Source organism: Rhincodon typus, chromosome 24 (genome assembly GCF_021869965.1).
Source record: "Rhincodon typus isolate 14 chromosome 24, sRhiTyp1.1, whole genome shotgun sequence".
NCBI lineage: Eukaryota > Metazoa > Chordata > Chondrichthyes > Orectolobiformes > Rhincodontidae > Rhincodon > Rhincodon typus.
In genome coordinates this window covers 35,102,172-35,124,946 of record NC_063355.1, presented here as the reverse complement: position 1 = coordinate 35,124,946, position 22,775 = coordinate 35,102,172, and the positions used below count along the sequence as shown (strand labels likewise).

At 40.0% G+C, this 22,775-nt stretch overlaps 2 protein-coding genes across 3 annotated transcripts in view; both read left to right on the top strand.

Moving 5' to 3' along the window:
- Positions 1 to 21,508, top strand: part of ankrd13a (ankyrin repeat domain 13A) — a 39,119-nt gene extending 17,611 nt beyond the window's left edge. For both annotated transcript variants that reach the window (XM_048611439.1, XM_020531549.2), the window contains exons 8-16: positions 1,449 to 1,515; positions 2,176 to 2,257; positions 5,340 to 5,404; positions 5,958 to 6,088; positions 10,772 to 10,929; positions 11,896 to 12,030; positions 13,269 to 13,429; positions 16,754 to 16,821; positions 20,199 to 21,508. In XM_048611439.1, coding sequence (XP_048467396.1) covers positions 1,449 to 1,515; positions 2,176 to 2,257; positions 5,340 to 5,404; positions 5,958 to 6,088; positions 10,772 to 10,929; positions 11,896 to 12,030; positions 13,269 to 13,429; positions 16,754 to 16,821; positions 20,199 to 20,388 — 1,057 coding nt within the window. In that variant the 3' untranslated portion in view covers positions 20,389 to 21,508. The remainder of the gene's footprint in view (positions 1 to 1,448; positions 1,516 to 2,175; positions 2,258 to 5,339; positions 5,405 to 5,957; positions 6,089 to 10,771; positions 10,930 to 11,895; positions 12,031 to 13,268; positions 13,430 to 16,753; positions 16,822 to 20,198) is intronic.
- Positions 1 to 22,775, top strand: part of svopa (SV2 related protein a) — a 317,985-nt gene that overhangs the window by 174,176 nt on the left and 121,034 nt on the right. The window lies entirely within an intron of this gene.

The window sequence follows — 22,775 nt, the reverse complement described above, 5'->3', positions numbered from 1 at the left end:
TGAGATATATCAGCCATGATTGAATGGCAGAGCAGATTCAATGGGCCAAATGGCCTAACTGCTATTGTGTCCTATATGGTAGCAAATTGGAATATTTGAACTTTTTCACATTGAGTCATGAGATTTGAATTAGATGTGCTTTCTGGGTTGTGAAGGTTCTGCAGGCTGTGTCCATAGAGATCAACAGATGTATTTACTGAATTATTGCTCTCGCTCGCTCGCTCTCTCGCACAATTTCATTTGTTTGGTTCATTTGTTCTCATTCATTTGCCCTTGTACCTTCTCCCATTTCCTGCTCTTCATATCACTTTCTTATTCACCTTCAGTCTCATTCACTCTCAAAGCCCACAGAATTGTGATCTGTGATGTTAAACAAGCATCTGATTGGTGTCACACAAATGCTAAATTAATTAAGATAGGCTAGGCTGTGGAAAATTGACTACACAGAAAAACTCAGTTTTTAAAAATCACATGCAGTCTTCATTTTGTGAAGAATAATCATTCTTTTAGATGTTGAAGCAATGTCCTTGTTTGTAAAGCTTTTTTGGATGGGGTAGGAACACAATTTTAAAAAAGACTGAACAGCATCAACCTTAGCTAAAACATAGTTGGTTTGTTTTTGAGAAATTGCAGTTGTCTTGTCATTTTTTTAAAAAAAGCTTCCAATCTGCTTCAATTCTGACTACATGGAGGATTGGAAAGTGGAATGGTCACAAGTGGTTTTCATTTCATTTGAAACTGAAACTAAACAAGAAACATTCCTTAATGATAGTTTATTTGAAAAGGGTGACATCTTTGAACTTGTCATTTGGAGATGGAGTATGAAAAGTTCCTTAAAAGTTGCAACTTTTGCTCATCATCGTCAACGGTTTCCAATTTTTTTTTAAAATCAGATAAGTGTGAATAGACTGCAACATGATAAACTAACGTACCTGTGGATATGTGTCTGGCTCAACACAACTTTAAAGTAGCTTTGCTGATATTTATCAGCTATGTGATCTATTTTTACAGCTGTTGAGTTCTGAGGTTGACCAAGCTGAAGTAGCTGAAGGAGTAAAAGCTGGTGGTGCTGTATCTTTGGACTTGGGATTAATGATATCTTTGGAGCTTGGGATTAGTGAGTGTGCTGTTTTGGAGTCAGTATTTAATGTTATCCTTTTACCCTTTGTGGACGAGGTAAGAACATGAAGTTAAAAGAAGAAATTTAAGAGTCCCAACCCAGATATTACGCGGTGTATGCGTCATATGGACAATGACGGTAACAGTCATTCTTTGAGGATCTTGCAAATACTATTTTTTTAATAAATGACTGGTGATCAAGTTGCTTCAGTAACCAAAAGCCAGGTGAGTTTGTCTGACAATTGTACTTGCCAAAGATGAACGGGAGGAAGAGATGTGGTATTTAGAAGGTGAAAAATATTATGTGCTTAACTCTTCTTGTCCTATAGGAACAAATGTGGATTCTGGGGCTGGCGGACAGAGAAGACTGATGTTGTTCAAGCATATGAGGCCAAGGTACAGCAAAATATGTTTCCTGGTTTTCTTCCTTGTATTTCAGTCCACTAGGATGAAAACTCTTGAGGGAGGCATCCTGGGCTTCTCATGATCATCTCCTTTCACTTAAGGAATAATCAGTTCGTGATAGAGGTATAGGTCATGTTCTAGGACACCAGAAGAAAGAGGAAAATGAAAATAGATAATCAACATCCAGATAAACATCCATAACTTCTAGCTACATATTTTTGTGTGGGGAAGAGAACAGGGTGGGGAGTTGGTGGTGGTAGAGGATTTGGACCTCAAACTCTGTACTGCACTGAGTGGGGTTAGATAAACATGTTAGCAGGTCCACCTACAGGAATGTGCTCCACAAGTGAATGGACTGTTAGTAGTTTTGCTAAAAGGTCATAGCCTGAAAAGTTACATTTGTTTCTCTCTGCACAGATGCTGATTTGCTGAGTGCTGAAAGCATTTTCTGTTTTTATTTCAGATTTCCAGCATTTGCAGTAGTGAGCTTTTGTGTTGGGTCTGTTATTAGTCACTAGTTAGTCTTGTACTTTCAATGAAATACTAAAAGGTTTTCACATTGTGAATTTCCATTTCCAGGAAGTAAAGGAGAAAAGTAAGGGGTGAAATGAATGCTTAGATTCATGAGTGTTTCTGAATTTATTTTTCTAGGTTTTCACTGTGAACAATGTTGATGTGGTAACCAGAAGCCGAACAGAACACCTGACTGATGATGAGAAGACCAAATATAAAGGTATAGAAATAAACCAATGTAGAAATGTGATATCTGATATTTGAGAAAGATCAGTTGGTCCAGCCTGCCACTTTGAGCATATTTAACTTGCAAGTGAATATTTTTCTTTATATGCCCTCCCCAATCCCATGAAAAAATACTGTTGATGATCTTTGAATTTGGATAAACGTAATTTTCTCCTCACATATAGATGGAACACAAATCCCAGGATGTAGCTTCAGCATTACAATTCACACGATTTCTTAAAAAAAAATCTATTCATGTTTTAACTGTGCTTCATTGTACACCACAGCTGATATTCTTTTGGTTCATGAGGCTTAATATATTTGATAGAAAATAGGACCATGTTGTATGCTAGTGCATTCCAATATAATTTCAATGCTAACCATATTTGCCACCTGGTACAAAATATGTGTAGTACTTTATTAAACAAAATGCACAATTTTTTGAAAATAAATTTAAGGTTTTAAACTATACCATCAAGACTGATACATGTGCTACCAAAGGCAAGAAAACAGCTTCAGAAGTGTTCTGTAAATGTGTAACTGTTCTGTAAAGGAAGGCTACTATGTAAACTCTCATGGTGGTGACAGTATTAACTGAATTGTACTGTTTCTGTTTTTCACCCAGAGGGTAGTGGGAATCTGGAACTTATTGCCTGTAAGGGTGGCAGAGGCAGAAACCTTCATAACATTTAAGAAATATTTAGATGTGCACTTATGATGCCAAAACATACAAGGCTATTGGCCAAATGCTGCAAAATGGAATTAGAATAGTTAGGTGGTTGTTTTTAACTGGCATGAACATGATGGGCCAAAGGGACTTTTTCCATGCTGTAGATCTTTATGACTGTATTAATATTTTAACATGTTTGGGAAAAGAAAAGAACATGTAAATCTCTGTTAGCTGCTGTGCCTTGATTTTTGCTTTGCTTACACCTGCCATTTGCAAACACAGCATCCGGACATTTGACTTATAACCAACCTGCAGTAATCTCCATTTTTTATGCTAAAGCACCCTATTCCTTTCTATCATTCATTCCAGATCTATTACGTTGAGGACTGAACAGACTTGTATGTTGGTGCACTGCCCCAGCTTGCCAAAATTGCACATTTTAACCCTCATTGACATCTATGCGGTGTAGTCTGTCATTCACTCACCTCAACTGTCTTGCTTTTAAAAACTCCAAACACCAGCTAAGAAAAATGAAGCCCTTCAGCAAGTATCTTTTAAGATATTAAATTCCTTCAGAAATTGTAGAGAGCTGTCAAATTATTGCCCTTCTGAAAGTTGACCCCTATTTTCAGTGTTTCACTGAGCAATCCCACCAATCTAAATGCATCATCATTTAGAAACGCCCAGAGAGAACAGGAATAGTGAAGGTAACAAAACAACTTGCTACTTCCCTTGTTTCACTGAGCAAGTGGTTATTTGGCTTCTATGTCACTAGAAGCCAAACAACTGAACTACATTCTGATAAATATAGTTGTGGTCTGTCTGACATGTGACTGTCTAGCAGTAATATGTTTGATTCTTCCTTGATTAAGAGTGGGATACACAATGATACCCATTATTGTACCTACAGTTACAACTTTACACAACTCTGTATTGTGTGGCTCTGAAAATGGAGAGCATTAATTTGCCACATGGCTGGCCTCATTGGGCCAGTTTTTTTTTATTCCAAATTTTTATTGAAATCAAATTCCACTGTGTGCCATGGCAGGATTTGAACCCGGGTCCCCAGAACATTATCTGGGTCTCTGGAATAATTGTCCAGCGATACTACCACTACCCCCCATTGCCGTTGTTCAATTAATAATTGAAAACTTGTTGCAGTAACGTTGACCATGAAACTACTATAAATTGCCATAAATTGTCCTTTTATGGAAGGAAATCAGCCATCTTTTGAATGGTCTGACCTAGATACGATAATGTGGCTGAATCTTAACTGACTTCTGAAATGGCCTAGCAAGACACACAGTTCAAGGGCAATTAGGGATGGGGAATAAATGCCTAGCTTTATCAGTACGCCCACGTCCCATGAAACAATAAAGGAAACAAAAATATAGAGAAAGCATAGGATTGGCTAAATCGGTAACATGGTAAAATAATCAAATTTCATTGTTACCCGTGGAGTACAAAGACTAAAAACAATGTGTTCCTCCCATCTTAACCATGCCAAAATCTTCAACACTTTACTGGTTTAGAGTAAACCGACAGTGAGTACCACTAACTGTCAGCCTTAGCTCATCAATAGTTTTTTGCCTCTAAATCAAAAGGTTGTACTACAGATTCACAATCCACTTCAGCAACTTGAATATGAACACTAGGCTGGCATTTCTGTGTAGGACAAAGAGAGCTGTATGTTAGGGAGAGAAGTGGCACAGAGGCTCTGTCTGACAACTTGGGTGGACTGAAAAGATCTTGTAGCATTATTCAAAATGGCCTGGCCAATTCCTATCCTGCAACCAACAATTAAAACAGTTAACTTGGTCATTTGTTCCTGTGGGAACTTGCTCTTTGGAAATTAGCTGTCACAGTCCCTACACCACAGCTGTGACTGCATTTCAAAAAGTACTTTGTTACCTGTGCACCACTTTGGGATGTCCTGAAATAGTGGAAGGTACTATATAAATGCTAGACTTTAAGCAAACAGAATAACTGAATTTTTAAATGAATTTACTTTGTTTTTAAGAATATAGATAAGCACTTCAGTGCAATAAATGACCAGGCCATTTCATACCTGTTTTAGCTGATCAATCCCATTCATATCTGCCTGTTCTTCAATATTCAGTACTTTATAAAATGTCAGTGTTTTCAGAATAACCTTTTGCTCTGGCTGCATGTTGAGCATTGAGAACTCTTTGATTTCTAAATCATGTTCTTGTCTATCATGTTTCAACAGATTTGTAGTTGAATAGCTCAAGTTAAATATAGAGCAATGTTCTTACTCCTTTTATCTGCTTTGATTCCAATTTCATAAGATCAATTATTTATGGAGAAGCTTCCCTTCTTTCAATTTTAAATCCTTGAAAACACTGCCTAATTTTTTTCTAACTTTACTGTTTATTTTATTTCACAGATGATAAAAATCTGCTTGAATCTCTGCTGGGAAAAGTGGAGGAGCACATCAGCCCACAGAATGGGGTAAATTCGAGGGACCAGTTTCTAGGCAGCCTTTCGTGTTTCATTTCTCTATTCCAGATAACTAGAAACCAACATGACACCTGAAAATTGCTGTTTGCTTTTCTTTTCCCACCAATTTCTTGGGTCTGAGTGCTGCACTGCACTGCAACTACCCCCATCTTAATAAATACCACTGATTTAGTCTTTATACCCCCATCTCAATGAGGACAGATACTAATTGGTCTTTAGACAACGGATTGTGGTTTTGAAACCCAGATAGGTCATAGATTTTAAGAATTCTAATAAACATAACTCGTTAACATTGAGTGCATTGTCCACTTCACCTGAAAGCACAAACACACAAAATACCCAAGTGTATGTAGTGAAAATTGAATGGAGATTTTGCTAGTTTGATTGTATGACCATTCATAAAATTGAGCTGAAAGCGTCCAGATGTAGTTATCTCCTGGTTTGCACAGATACATACACACCTCTTCTTGTATAAGCTGATGTGTTTGAAAATTTGCTAGTGTAGACATTATCTCACTTTACTGCCTTGTCTTTATATTTGCAGCACCTCATTACAGAAACTGCAACTATGAACAATGTGACATCCATCACGCCAGAGGAATATTTCAACCCAGAGTTTGACCTTGGAGACAGAGATATTGGTCGACCTATGGAGCTTTCTGTCAAAACACGCAAGTAGGATCATTGACAGTAACCCAAGAATACTAATAGAGGAAATGTATTCCAATAATGTGGAAAATCCACTACATATAAAGCAGAACAAATCCAACCCAGCCAATTACGGCCCCATCAGTCTACTCTCAATTACTAAGTAAAGTGATGGAAGGTGTCATCAATAGTGCTATTAAGCCTCACACTTGCTCATGAACAAGCTGCTCAGTGACACCCAGTTTGACTTCCGCCAGGGCCACTCAGCTCCTGACCTCATTAAAGCCTTGGTGCAAACATGGACAAAAGAGCTGAATTCCAGAGGTAAGGTAAGAGTGACAGCCCTTGAGCTTATAAAGGCTGTATTCGATTGAGTGTGGCATCAAGGAGCCCTAGCACAAGATGGTTGTAGATGTTGGAGGTCAGTCATCTCAGCTTAAGAACATCTCTGCAGGAGTTCCCCAGGGTAGTGTCCAAGGTCCAAATATCTTCAGTTGCTTCATCAATGACCATCCTCCAGCATAAGGTTAGAAGTGGGGATATTCGGATGACTGCACAACGTTCAGCACCATTTGCAACTCCTGAGATGCTGAAGCAGTCCATGTTCAAATGCAACAAGATCTGGACAATATCCAGACTTGGGCTGACAAGTAGCAAGTAACATTCGCACCACACAAATGGGCTTTGACCATCACCAATAAGAGACAATCTAACCACTTCCCCTTGACATTCAATGCTGTTACCATTAATGAATCCCTCACGATCAACATCCTGGGGGTTACCATTGACTGGAAACTCAATTGGACTCACCAAATAAACACAGCGGCTACAAGAGCAGGTCAGAGGCTAGGAGTACTGTGGTGAGTAGCTCACCTCCTGACTTGCCAAAACCTGTCCATCATCTACAAGGCACAAGTCAGGATTGTGATGGAATACTCCACACCTTGCTGGATGGATGCTGCTCCAACATCACTCAGGAAGCTTGACCCATCCAGGACAAAGCAGTGCGCTTGTTTGGCCCTACATCCATAAGCATCCACTCCCTCCACCACCGACGCTCTGTAGCAGCTGTGTGTACCATCTACAAGATGCACTGCAGAAATTCACCAAAGATTTACCACCTTCAAGTTTCCCCCTCAAGCCTCTCACCAAACTGCTGTTCCTTCACTGTCGCTGGTTCAAAATCCTGGAATTCCCTCCCTAATAGCATGGTGGGTCAACCCACAGCAGGTAGACTGCAGCAGTTCAAGAAGGCAGCTCAGCACCTTTGAGGGCAACTAGGGATGGGCAACAAATGCTGACTCAGCCAACGATGCCCAGCTCTCTCAAATGAGTAAAAAAAGTTGAGTAATTAGAAGATGGTGCAGAGTGGTGGGCAATCAGTGGAGTCATACAGCACAGAAACAGACTCTTCAGTTCAATTCATCCATGCTGACCACATTTCACAAACTAAACTGGGTCCATTTACCTACATTTGGCCTATATCCCTCTAAACCTTTTCCTATTCATGTACATGTCCAGAGGTTTTTTTAAAATCTCGTAACTATCCCCTACTTCCTCTGGCAGTTTGTTCCACGTATGAACCACCCTCAGGTTCCTTCTAAATTCTTCTCCCCTCACCTTAAAAATATGCCCTCTCATTTTGAACTGCCCCACCCCAGGGAAAAGCCTTGGCTATTCACCTTATCTATGCCCCTTATGATTTTATAAACTTGTGAGGGCACCCCTCAACTTCCTATGCTCCAGTGGAAAAATGTCCCAGCTTATCCTGCCTCTATTTTAATCAGATTTTGAGAAAGCTGCTAACTGAAGGCAAGTAATGAGGGTGAAAATCAGAGTTTTTAATTTAAATTTATTCATTCATGGAATACGAGCATTATTGGCTAGGCCAGTGTTAGTTGCTGTTCTCTATTCCACGTGACAAGGTGTTGGTGAATTGCTGCACTAGGCCCAGCCATCATTAGCTACTTCATCAATCTTCCCTTCACCATAAGATCAGAAGTCGGATGTTTGCCAGTGACTGCACAACGTTCATCATCATTCACCACTGTTTAGATATTGAAGCAGTCCATGTTCAAGTGCAGCAAGACCTGGGTTGAAAAGTGGCATGTAACACTCATGCTACACAAAAGCCAGACAACAACCATCTCCATTAAGAAACCATCTAGACGCCATCCCTTGACATTCAATGGCATTGTCATCACTGAATCACCCATTGTCAACATCTGGGGGTCACCATTGACCAGAAACTGAACTGGACTCACCATGTAGATTATGTTTTGCTGGCTGCAGATTCACCTATTCCAGTGCTCTCCTGGTTGACTTCCTGCCTTCCACTCTCCATAAACTTAAGCTCAGCCAAATCCTTGTGTCTGCTAAATCTACCCTGATATCTGTAACCTCTTTCAGTCCTACAACTCTCCATGACTTCTGCTATCTCTCTGTACATCCTATGCATCTGTAACTCCCTTTTTCTACAGCATTGTTGGCTGTGCCTTTTGCAATTCAGGCAATGGTATTTGGTCTTAACCTAAATTTCTTTGCTTTTCTCTCAACCCTCTCCTTTTCGAAGATCTACCTTTTATTTACTCTTACTACTAGCTTTCTTTTGTTTGGTTTTAGTGCTTTTTATCTAATTGCATTCCTGTGAATCTACTTATTGCAGCTTTGCACCCCAGTAATAGCTTCCCTGCATCGTAACCAGAAGGGTCTGTGTTCAAGTCCCACTGCAGGACTAGATGGCCATGGAAGGTGTGTTCACAAATGCACTAAGCCAATTGAGTATCAACTTGTAAATCCTTCCAGCAAACGGAGGGCACTGAAGACTGGGCGACATTCCTAGTTAGCACATGATGGAAAGAAATCAGTCTCTACTTTCCACCGTTCAAGGCTGCACCATGCATGTAAAAGTGTGTGTATCTGTGGAAAAGATTGATCCCTCTTCCAGCAAGCATCTTGATCAGAGAAGTATTACCTGAAAGGAGTTTTCAAAACTTTTACCCAGGAATTCTTCCCTTGTGTGACAGATAAAAGAAAGAGATCTAACTCAGAATTCAATTATCGAGTCATAGAATCATTCAGCATGGAAACAGACCCTTCGGTCCAATGAGTCTATGCTGAACATTATCCCAAACTAAACTAGTCCCACCTGCCTGCTCCTGGCCCATATCCTTCCAAACTTTTCCTATTCCTGTATCCATCCAAATGTCTTTTAAACCTTGTAATTGCACCTGCATCCACCACTTCATCAGGAAGTTCATTCAACACACGATCCACCCTCTGTCTAAAAAATTTGCCTCATGTCTTTTTTAAATCTCTCTCCTGTCACCTTAAAATGTGCTTCATGTCTTTGAAATCCCCCATCCTAGGGAAAAGACAACTACCATTAACTCTATCTATACCCCTCAATATTTTATAAATTTCTATCAGGTTACCTCTCACCCTCCTATGCCCCAGTGAAAAATGTCCCAGCCTAACCGGCCTCTCCTTATAACTCAAACCTTTGATACCCGGCAACATCCTGGTGAATCTCTTCTGAACCCCCTCCAGCCTGATGTTATCATTCCTATAACTGGGTGACCAGAACTGGATACGGTATTCCAGAAGAGGCCTCACCAATGTCCTGTACCACCTCAACATAACATCCCAACTTCTCCTCAAAAGACTGAGCAATGAAGGCAAGTGTGCCAAATGCCTTTTTAACCATCTTGTCTATATGTGACGCAAACGTCAAAGAATTATGTAGCTGTACTTCTTTAACTCTTTAGGTACTAATACTTAGTATAAAACATGCGTTCATTGTGACATTCACTTCTTATTTTATCTACCTTAACTTCAACTTGAACTCACTTCATTTAACCACTTTATCTTACTTGAACTTAATTCACGTGTAAACCTACTCTAAGTTTGGCTCAATCAAACACTATCCTAATTTGTGTGAAGTGGCTAACTTGGCTATCAATGTAGATCTTGCCTAGTCGTTCTTTGTCTTCTCTGAAGATAACTTCAGGGCATGTACTTCTCAAATGTTGGTCTCAAAGGCTACTCCTGAGAAATGTTTTGTTGTGCTGACTTTTATCTGAAAAATGTGCTCCTTTCCAGAAACTTCTGTGGCACTCAGCCAATGAATTGACCAAACCCAGATCATATTGTTTGATCCCAACCAATGGAGTTTCTCTGGTGTTAAACAGCCACATTCCGTGCGCTGTACATGGTAGTACTGTGCCAGTCTGTCTAGCTGACTGCCTTATTTAGTGAACACAGGAAACTGCATATCACTGTAGTGATTATAATGAGGTCAGCCAGGTGGACCTCATAGAGTGAGTTCCCTGATTGGGGCTGTTAATCTGGTCCAATCAGGGAGGCCTGGCTGATGAATAAAAACAGGAGTGTCAAACATCCTATTCACTCTAAAACAGATGGATCAGTGTCAAGTATTCTCCATGCCTAAATAAAGGGTGACTTGGCGACAGCATACCAGCTACTGGAGTTATTTCAATTACAGCTTACAGAATAGGTCACAACCAAGGTCAGAGTTTAAACTACTTTGATCAAAATTCCCAGCATGCTTGATTATAGCTCTTAACCATTTCTGCTGCTGGCCACCTGACCACAGAAAAATCTTCTTACACATTTTCCCGTGTTAATTTGGATGAAATTTGGGGCTTTTTGTCCTAATCAGTCTATTTTACATCTCATTGGTCTAAGCAGATTTAAAGCAACACTGTGGCTGTGCGAGGAATACCCACTGTCCTTCGTGGAGCAGGTTATTCCAATCATTGATCTGATGGCAAGGAGCAGCATACACTTTGCAAAACTCAGAGACTTCATCACGTTACAGCTGCCACCAGGATTTCCTGTCAAAATAGGTAACATTCAAATTACTACTTTTTTTTTGTCTTTGCTATCCAGTAATTTCTACTAGAATGTTGTGTGTTCACATTGGGTGAGTATCAATATTGCCTTCTGCAGTAAAATACTCTTCAAGTACTGACTGTATATGATCTGACCTAAGTCATTGCTCATAAATCATTGATTGAGGTAATGGAAGCCCCTGCAAATGTAGATCTCTACCTCATCAAGGGCCTTTGGTAAAGGAGGAGAAAATATTGGAGAAATAGAAACTAGGCAAGTAAACTGGCCTTTGGCCTTGCCTCATGGTAGCATGCTCACCTCGTGAGTCAGGAGGTAACGCTGTCAAGCTTCACTTGGAGACCTTTGTGCATAATCTAGATTGACACTTCAGTGCAATATTTAGGGAGTGCTCCACTGTCAGAGGTTTCATCTTTCAGATAAGATTTTAATTGTAATACCATCAGCCCTGACAGCTATATGTATAGGATCCAAATGAATTGTTCAGTGATGAATGGGGAGTTATTTCAATGCCCTGCTAAACTTTTATTCCACAACTAACCGGAAAACAAAGCTGCCTTGTTTACTTCTGTTATTTGTGGCTCCATGTGCGCAAACCGGCTGCTACATTTCCAATATTACAACAGTGATCACACTTCAGTTAAGATATCAGTTGTCTTTAACTCATTTTTCCTGTCAATCACTATGCTTCTAGAATAGTTTGCACGGCTAGCAAAGTTTGAGTTAATATCAGTAACTATGCACTTTGTAAAGGGAAATTGAACAGTTCTGAACTTTTTAGTTATCCATTGGGAAGATAATTTGAAACCGAGAACGGTGGAGAAACTCAGCAGGTTTGGCAGCATCTGTGTAGAGAGAAACAGAGTTAATGTTCTGAGTCCTATATGACTCTTCAGGACTGTAGGCACAGCAGTTTTGATGTTTAAATTGTTTCTCCAAAATTATCTTATCTTCTGTCCCAGAAATCCCACTCTTCTACGTACTGAATGCACGAATTACTTTTGGAAACGTGAACGTATGCAGCACAGATAAGGCACTGACTCCACAAGCACAGAAAGGATCACAGAGCAACTTGGTCATGTCAACATCTAATGGAGGTTTGCAGATTGTATATATCACCATGCTACATAACTGTTTAAATTCCCAATCGGGACTTTTTTTTTGTTTGTTTGTTTGTTTACTAAAATATTTCTTTCCACTAACGATCACAAACATTGTGCGGGTTGATGATGTCATGAAAAGCATTTGTACTGACTCAGGTAAGCCTGCTGCAATGTTAGAACAAAAATGTAAATTGGGAAGAAAGAAAGCCTATTAAGACTTAAGAATTCTATATTTCTTCAAAAAATTTGCATTGAAACTGAATTAACTGTTTCCTGGGATAATTACATTGAGAAAGTTGTTCACTGTTAATTATAGCACTCCAGTCTCTCATTCCAAGCATATAAATGTAGAGTGGAACAGGTTCCATTTAGCAGACACTGACTGTGTTTAATTCCCAAATCTGTTGTAGCCAAATAAGACCACCCACTACTGCACCAATGTGATCATATGTTTTCAGACATCAGTTACAATGTCCTATCTGTGCGAGACGCTCAGTTGGCTCTATACCAGGTGCAGTGAACCAAATTCAATTAAAATTAATTGAGACTAGTGAAAGTATTAAGTAGGGAAAAAGTCAGTTTTGTACAAATATAACTAATTTAACCACTCTACTCAGCAAGTTTTTAAAAAAATAGCTCCAGGAAATGTATCTTGTCTAGAGCAGTTCATTATTAGTAAATGGGACAATAATTTCCCGTTTCATAGAACTAATTTTAAAGTTATGCAGCACTTGTCACTGTTCTTGAACAATGTGGTCAACCCTACCTGTATTAGTGAGATTTTTAACTTATTGAAGAAGCACTGTTCTTGCTAGTATATTTAATTATAAAGGTTCCTATGCAGTGTTACGTCCAGTAATCAACATGCCAATTTGCAGCTTATATCATAGAATCCCTATGGTGTGGAAACAGGCCATTCGACCTGTCGAGTCCACACTGACCCTCCAAAAAGCATCCCACCTTAATCCTATAACGGCCATGGCTAATCCACCTAGCCTACACATCCCTGGACACTATATACAATTTAGCATGGCCAATCCACCTAACCTGTATGTCTTTGGACTGAGGGAGGAAACCCACGCAGATACAGAGAATGTGCAAACTCCACACAGACAGTCGCCCAAGGTTGGAATTGAACCTGGGTCCCTGGTGCTGTGAGACAGCAGTGCTAACTACTGAGCCACTGTGAGCTAATGGAGTTAATATGTACTTGTTTTTACTCTTTCTCTCAGGCTCTAATTTTAAAGTGGATCCATCTGTTTTCACCATACCAGAAAATTACCACATCCGTGGAATGGGCAAGAATATGGGGCTTGACGTTGAGGATGAGAATGATCAGTTGATCCAGTTTGCAATTCAGCGGAGTTTGCTGGATTGTCACTCTGGTGGTGAAGTGAGTTCTCCATTTAAAAGGAAATTATGCCTTGACATGTAATGAGATACTGCCTTTCTTTTCTCCTTCAATTCATTCCAGCCCACCCCCTTATTTTCTTCTTAGCACTTTTTCATACTTAAATCCTAGGATGTGGGCTTCATTGGCTGGGCCAACAGTTATTGCTTATCCCTTGTTGCCGTCTGAGAAAGTGGTAAGCTGATGTCTTGAACCACTGCAGTTGATTTGAGTGCAGGTACACCCACAATGCTTTTAGTGATCGAGTTCCAGGATTGTGACCTAGCCCCAATAAAACAATGGCAAATATGACTCCAAGTGAGGATGGTGAATGGCGTGGAGTGAAAATTAAAGGTGTCTGCTGTGTCCATGTGTCTGCTGCCCTGTCCTTTTAGATGGCAGTAGTTGTGAGTTTCAAAGGTGTTGTTGAAGGTGAATTTCTGCAGTAACTTGTAGATGGTACACGCTGCTGCCACTGTGCATTGATGGTGGAGGAAATGAATGATTGTGGATGTGATGCCGGTCAAGACTTTTGAGCATTCTTGGAGCTGCACCCTTTAATCAAGTGGGGTGTATTATGTCATTCTCCTGGCTTGTGGAGTGAGGAGAGGAGTTATTTGCTACAGGATTCTCTGGCCTGCTGTTGTAGGCAGGTAGTATAATAATATTTACATGGTTTGTCCGGTTCAGTTTCTAGTCAATGGTAACACACAAGATGCTCGTAGTAGAGGATTCAGTGTGGTAATGCTGTTGAATGTGAAGGGGTGATGGTCAGATTCTGTGTTGTTAGGGATGGTCATTGCCTGTCACTTGTGTTGTGCAAACGTTATGTGCTGTTTGTCAGCCCAAACTTGGATGGTGTTTAGATTTTTCTACATTTAGTTAGTGTCACTGTAAGTGGGGTAGATTCCATGCATCAGTAATAGCAGCCACCCAAGTATCAGCTCTCTTTGTGTTTGAAGCTGTCGGTTTTGTAACTCAGCGATCCATGCAGCGGTTTGACTTTGACTAGTGGCCATGCAGTGATTTACCTTAACTTTCTTGGAGCACAATCAGAAGTGACGACCTGGATTTTTATTTTTATATTTAGAAGCAGAAAAATGAGTCCAAATGAAGCTTGAAATGAGTAAACTTGAAGCATCAAACCTGACCCAGAGCAGTGCTTTATCATTCCATTGAAATTTCACTGATTAAGTGGATCAGTAAAGACCACTTATTTCACTTATCGCACGGGGAGGGGAGGGGGATCTCGTGGCTCCCAAAAAGAGTACCAACTGAGTCAGTGTGCACCAGTTTTAGCATTTTAAGCATTTCATCTAAGATAAATAGGATGAATAATTTTAACTCCAGTCAATTCAGTGAGAATGGGGCAGTGGCGGTTTCAAAATCATAGTGCTGCTCTTAGCATACTGTTTGCACCCCTTCAGCTACAGTTTTGCCTGGTTCTGTGAGAGTTATAATGCTAATTAAGCTACTTGCAATACACTGCACAATGAGTATGACTCTGTGAATCACATCTTATGGACAGTAAAATCGTTTTCCTGCACAATAAACTGAGGGGCACATTCTAAGAAGGTGCACTCAGAAGTAAGTGTTTTAATTCAAGTGACATAAAAAAATGTAAAGTCATCTTGGTCTTACCAGACCATAGGGCTGCTCTCTCATTAGAGAGATCAACTGCTAGTGGTTTAACCATGCCTCAAGGAAGGGAAGAGGTTGAGAAGGAGTGTTCTTCATGGTAACCTCAACTGGTTCATCACTTAGCTCAGTTTGCTGGACAGCTGGTTTGCAAACTAACACAGGTGATAAACCAGTCCGATGGATTCTATAGCAATATTATGCAGCCACCTGACAGCAGGTAAAACGAACTTAATGTTATTTCAATGTCTAAGAAGTTGAGCAATTACATGGTTCAGGTATAACATGTCTTTACTGCTTGGACCTGAAAACCCATGGAATTTCAGACTTCCACTGCACTTTATAAATGGTGGCTCAGACTAGTTTGACTTACATGGCAGGTGAAATCAAACTCAGCAGTTTAAAACCCCTTATTCTAAAAGGTTTTGCATCACTTTTGAAAATTCCAAGTCTGCTACTTCATTTGCTGCCTTTCAGTCCTTAAGATTTCTGAACAGCTTTAAAATTCCTGTGCTGTCTTTGAAATGTGTTCACATTTGGAGAAATGCAACAGCCAAATTACCCAAAGCCAAGTCCAGTAAATGGCAAATGATTGAATTAAGAGAAACTATTGTAGTGGTATTGAAAAATGCTGGCCCATGCATGCAATACCATCCCACTCTTCAACTCAGTACGTCAAGACATCATTGGAATCCACGTGAAGAAATTGATAAGGATCAGTTTAACACATCATCTGAAATACTGTATTGATTTGTGCCCGGTGTGTTGGCTTTAACCCATAGGTTCCTGTCTTAAGCTAACCCTTCAATACAAAATTGTCCCAAAGACATGCATTATGATCTTTGCAGAAACCTATAATTTTTACAAAAAAAAATTGAACTTTTCAGTTAACAATTGGAAGGATGACACTGATTTTATGCCTTTAACCTTTTGTTAATGTAAAGGTTTTAAGCATTACTGGCTAAACACTTTTCCGTAGGCAACTTCTACTTTGAATCACAAGTAGAGCGTTCCCATTTTTCTTAGTATCACTGAAAACTCACTTCTACTCAGGTTATCTACTGCTGAATAACTATCTTCACAACTGTCTATCACCGAGATTTTTTCCACTCGATGCAAGTTAGGCAAACCTTCCAGCCTCGTTCTAACTCCTCATGAATACAATCTTACACCAACTCCCACCACAGTTCTGTATCGCAGATTTGCTGCCTATAGTTGCTGTCCTCCTCCCAAACCCTGGAAGACCAAGGTTGTTTGAGAGTTTTTATGGATATTTTAAAGAATCTTAACTTCCCACCAATTTTGTCTTTCCGACCTGAGGAGGACTGCTCACCTCTATTCCTGCACAATGAACAACCTGCACTTTACCCACTGTAACTACAGAGGCTACTCCCTTGTCTTCAAAAGGTAAACGCCTTCCAACTTCTTACTACTAAAGCAGTGGGCTCTCTTTAACTTCTCTCAATCAAGCCACCCAGGTTTGCACAGGGGCAGACTTCAGAATGGGACACAGTTCCTTCATTTTACCTTAACTGGAAGATGCAGTCCCAGCACCTAATTGTAGCATACAGAGAAGTTTTCTTCTATTCTCCAATGCTTAAAATCCTGACAAATTTCTCTAGATTAATGTGAATAACTTTATGTAGTTGGAAGCCGTTCAAATTGGCACTTTATGCTGTTGTGTTTTAGGATGTGTGGGAGATGCCATCCAGCGAGAATTTACAGTTGGAGCAGAATTTGAACCAAGATGATGAAAGGTAAAGGAATGTTCCTTTGGAATTTTTGTTTTTAGGAAAATGTATTTTCCCTCTTCTCCACTCTTGGTAGGTACTGAAATCTGTAGAGAGCAGAAAGGTTCCCTCCTCTTTTTCTTTCCTCCCTGTGGAGATGTACCGGAAGAAAAATCAGAAATTGGCGGAGATGGGAGAGTGAAATCTGCCACAAGGCCTGGACCAAGTATATCAATGTTCCAGAAAACAGATTCTAATTTCTTGAACTAACTATTTTAATCACAGACAGCTGTGTTTTCTCTCTCTATTCTTGAGCAAGGAAGGAATCAGATTTACAGGATTTCCTTGGTGCTATTTGAAGGTGTCATTCTGATTATCTACAGTCTCAAATTTTCTGTTGTAATGCTCATTCAGCACATCTTGGTGATTTCACTATGTCAAAGTGCTATGTTAACCAGGTAGGGAATCATTTATTTTTACAATGAAACAGAAATTGTCTTCCGCATTTCCTTCTCATTTTCCATCCCAAACCTGAAAATACTTGAGTGGATCTGTCCGTAACTGTAGCAGCTTGATTTGGGTGATCGGCACACAAAATCAATATAATAGTTGAGAGGTTTGGTAAATTTTGAGAGTGATGTTCTTCATAATCCCCTTCATATTAAATTACTTCATTTACATAGAAGGAGATGTTTCAACAAATGTGGGTTGAAGGTCATAAAACGGAAATATTTATGTCAGGGAAGGTGAGTGAAGGCTAAGTAATAAGTGAGAAAGTTGCGCTTTGGAGACATTTGAGGATCAACCTGTTAAACTTTTCAGTGCCTATAACATAGGACATAGAAACAGGGGTAGGCCATTCAGCCTCTTGAACTTGCTCTACCATTTAATAAGATCGTGGCTGATATGTGGCCTAACTCCATATGCTGATCATGGGCCCATATCCCTTAATACCCTTGCTTAATAAAAATTTGTGTCTCAAATTTAAATTTAACAATTAAATTATAATTGATTACTGTTTTGAGGAAGAAAGTTCCAAGCCTGCACTACTCTTTGCATATAGAAGTGCTTTCTAACATCTTCCCTGAATTGGCCTGGCCCTAATTCTTAGATTATGCCCTCTGGTTCTAGAATCTTCAACCAGTGGAAATAGTTTATCTTTACCTATGGTGGAGTATCAAGAAAGTCAAGGTAGGTGGAAAAAAGGATGAAAAAATCAAACCTATCATGGCACAAAAAAGCAAAGGTCAATAGTACAAAAGCATTAGTCTGAAATAGGTCTTAATAGCAAGAAAAAGGTTAATATTAAAATCGAAGTGCTGGAGAAACTCAGCAGGTCTGACAACAAATTTCTGAAGAAGTGTCATAATGGACTTGAAACACTAACTCTCCACAGATGTTGCTTGACCTGCTGAGGTTCTCCAGAACTTTCTGCTTTTATTTCAGATTTTCAGTATCTGCTCTATTTTGCTTTATTAAGATAGCTTTCAGACAGAGCTGAACATTAAAACACTAGAGCAATATACAGAATCAAAAATAGAAGTTGGTGGAGAAACTCAGTAGGTCTGGTAGCATCTGTGGAGATCAATATACAGATTGTCCTTCATTCCTCCACCCCTTTCCCTCAAGTACCAGAGTTTATGTTCTGAAGTTGTTGAATTCAATGAATTCAGAAGGCTGTGTAACATGCCTAATTGGAAGATGGGATGCTGTTCCTCCAGCTTGCATTGGGTTTCACTGGAACTCAGCAGATCAAGGAGATAAATATGAGCACAAGGGCAAGATGGTGAATTGAAATGACAAGTGACCACTCAGGGTCATGCTTGATCTCCCTAATGTGGTCCAGACCACACTGAGCAGCCAATACAGTAGAATGTATTAAAAGAGGTATAAGTAAATCGCTGGAAAGGAGAATGTGGGAACTTGGTCAGTGAGTGGATAGAAGGTAAAGGGGCAGCTGCTACACTTCCAGTGAATGCAGGGGAAGGGGATGAGGTTTTGGGGCATGATACAAGTAGAACACCACAGTATCCCAGAGATAATAGTCCTTCAGAATGCTGATAGGGGAGGGGCAAGGAAAGATGTTTATGGGTGTCACCATAATGTAGGTGCCAGAAATAGCCACGGATGATCATTTGAATGTGGGGGTTGGTTGGATGGCAAGTGAGGACCTGGAAAACCATATCCTGGTGTTCTGGAATGGAGAGGAAGGAGGTGAAGGTAGTGAGGAATGGATGAGACACAATTGATTGCCCTGTTATCCACAGTGGAGTGGGCAGAGGGGACTCTTCAGTTGAGGAAAGAATGTTAGAATAGTCTTTGTGGAAGCTAGCATCATCAAGGCAGATTTGACACAGACAAAAAATTCTTACTGGAATGGAAATGCCTAGCCTCAGAAGGAGAAACAAAGAAGTCAAGGAAAAGAAGTGAAAGGTGGAAATTAGAAGGAACATTGATTTATTTTTCCAGCTCTGGGTGAGATGGCTATTTCTCATACCCCACCAAAAGACCAGCGTAACTAAAGGCCCATGTGGTTACCCTAACCGCACCTTCTAACTTGTGTGCCCTCCAAATAAATGATAAATTGCTTAATTAGAGAGCAGGCACTACCAGATGGAAGAGGGTGGTGGTTGATCAGCATTGTTTGGGTCTCTTTTCCAGGAAGAAGTGGAGAGCACTCACCATCCTGGTGGGCAATATAGGTGAAGAGAGATCAAATGTCCATTGTGAATGGGAAGCAAATACAGTCCTAGAAGAATTACCAACTGTGGGTGGGCAGAAAAATAGTTAAGGTTGCAAATAAGTTCAGTGGAGCAGGAACAGACTGAAGTGATGTCTACCAGGACAGTTGTGTTCATGGATTTTGGAAAGCAAGCTATGTGGTCGGGGGACAGAGGTGGGAAGTCATGGAGAGAAGATCTCTAGATGAGGTTAGTAATATATCTGAAAAAAACAGCCTGATGTTTGGTGGTTGGGTCTTAGTTTAGGAGGTAATAGAAAACAGTATCTGAGAGTTAGCAAGACCTGCAGATGCTGGAGTCAGAGACAACAGTGTGGAGCTGGTGGAACACAGCAGATCAGGCAGCATCAGAGGAGTAGGAAAGTGACTTTCCTACTCTTCTGATGCTGCCTGACCTGCTATGTTCCTCCAGCTCCACCCTCTGTTGACAGTATCTATCAGTTAGTGTTTAGGTCTTTTTAATAGTATAACTTGGTATGCCAGACAGCAACAGTACCACCTTTGTCAGCAGTTTCGATAACAGACCCTGTCCTTTTCTAATGCAGGGGCATTGCAAGGTGGTTAGTACATGAACCAAAAAGAGAAATGCTGATTTAATTGAATTATTTTGTGAAATTGTCCTAAAGTCTTCCTATCACCTTTTCTGTGGATTTGACTTTTCTAGGGCAATCAATGAAGGCATTACAATAGGTTGCCATGGCTCTCGCAGCACAAATGAGTACTCTACTTACAACACTCAACTACAAATTGCCATGGAGCTTTCTGCCAAAGAACTTGAGGAACAGGAGGAAAGACAGAGAGAAGAGGAGGCTATGCTGAAGCAAATATTGGAGCTTTCCCTACAGGAGAAATGAAGGCTGGTCATGGGCCAACTGAAACGGGTTCACAGCACTTTAATAATCTGTTACAACCATGAAATTAATCTGACTTTTCTTAAAGTATATGTTTCCTCCATATTTTTATCATCTGACTGAACGTTCAGCACCTGGCTGGCAGCATGTATCAACAGTTCTTTCATCACAGATCCAGGGTGTAGATAACATTGTTAGTTCACTGGGAATTAGCCTCTCACGCAAACCTTACAGACAAAATTTGTCTTAGAAGCCAAAGTATCATTTATTGACTTGGTTCCAAAGCAGAACTGCATTATAGTGAGCCTTCTGATGTGATGGTCTTGTTGAGCATACCTTCCAGTGCTGTATAGGACACAATGATCGCAAACAAATCAGCTTGTTCCTGCATCAAAATAAACTTCTCAAAACAACAGACAAGCAAACATTAGAACTTTTAACAAAATACATGTATTGATATTTTCAATCTGTGCAAATACTTCTACTGATGTTACCAATGCCGTAGGATGCACCAGGAATGATACAAGCAAAGCTACATTTATTATCCATCCCTAGTTGCCTCAAAATAGTGATTGCAAACCATGTGATCATGAGGGTAGGCAAAGCCCTGGTTCCATATCTCATCCTATGTTTAGGCAATTCTTGCATGCTCACAATTTCCAGGAGTGAGCGCTGGATAGCGTTATTCCACACCTAAGCTCCAGCTAAGGTAAGCTAAGACTGTAAGACTTTGTCTATACCAGCAGATATTGATACTGACTCAAAATGCCATATGGTGTTGAAGCAAGGGGGTGGGCATACATGTTGAGTTATCATTGAGCTTTGTTTGCAGACTGTAAATGATGAATGTAGCATTTGATCTTGCCAGGTTTCACAAGTGAATGCCCATACTCCTATCTTCGTACATAGCTCTGACAGTAGTATAATGTGAAATTCTTTTTACTCCATTGGGGGAGGGACAGGGGCAGAGGAGGAGAAACAGGTAACAAACCTATCCTAATCATTTCAGATTTGTAAATTAATGAGAACTTTAACTTATACTTTGAAATAACATGGTACTATAGTTTCACTTTTCTGTAATAATTACATTTGAAGAAAATTAAACTTTCTTGACTGCAGTGAATTTCTTTAAGGAATTGTTGGCTTCTTTAACTGAAAAACAAGAAATTATTTTGTTAAACCTTAAGGGTTTTCCTGATCAGAAACTCAACCTTCTGTGATGCTGAGGTAAAGTTCTACATCTACATAATACTCACTGATTTCAAAAGGCAGTCAACTAAAACACTATTTATTGTTCATCTCTAGTTCCATGTGAATGTGGTGGGCAAAACCCTCAACTACTGCAACACTTTTGCTGTTGGTGCTCCCACGAAGGTGTTGGGTAGAACACTCCCAATCTCTGACCCAGTGACAAACACAGTGAAATAGGAGTAATAAGCAACAGGGTGATTATAAAGGGACAGATGTTTCTGGTACAGGCTGTGTACATTTCTACAAGAGGGAAAGGCAGGAAAACAAAAGTCAGAATGCTTGGATGGCATACAAGAGGAAATATAATGAAGCAAAACAAAAAAAGGTGTTTGATACATGCCAGGTAAATTCTTCAAATAAGAAATGGGCCAAAAACAAAATGTTTGGAGAGAAAATAAATATTGAGAGAATGACAATAGAATGCAATTAAAAGTAATCCACCAATTTTCTGCCAGCATACAAGCAGTAAGTGGGTAATAAGAGGCTGAGTGAGACTGATTAGAACAGGTGAAGAGAGTACTCAGAATGCCAACCTGTCATACTCCATTGAATGAACAGTTTTCTTAGCTCTTGAATCTTTTTATACTTGGGTTGATGCTCTGTAACTACGAAGTTGGAAAAAAAATGCATCTTTCTATTGTGTCTCCATATCACTGAGACAGCTGCAGGCTAATCCACAGCCAACAGACATCTCTAAAACTTTGGCTCACATTAAAGTCATCAACAACATTCCAAAACAAACAAATCAAAACTAAGTGTCAATTCACCCCATCTTCCAAACCTAACTAATCATTCTTTCTGAAGTTCAGGACATAGATCTGCATCAGTACTGAAAACTAATCAGTTGATCCATGGGCTGTCTTGTCTTACCAAGTTTTCTTGAAATCCATTTTAGTTTTTGAAATAACAAGGTGTAGAGCTGGATGAACATAGCAGGCCAAGCAGCATCAGAGGAGCAGGAAAGCTGACGTTTCAGGTCTGGACCTGAACCACTGGGAGGTGTAGTCGTTTGTCACGAGCTGAGCGTAGGTGTTCTACAAAGCGATCCCCAAGCCTCCGCTTGATTTTCCTGATGTAGAGAAGGCCACATTGGGAACAACGGATACAGTATACCACGTTAGCAGATGTGCAGGTGAACA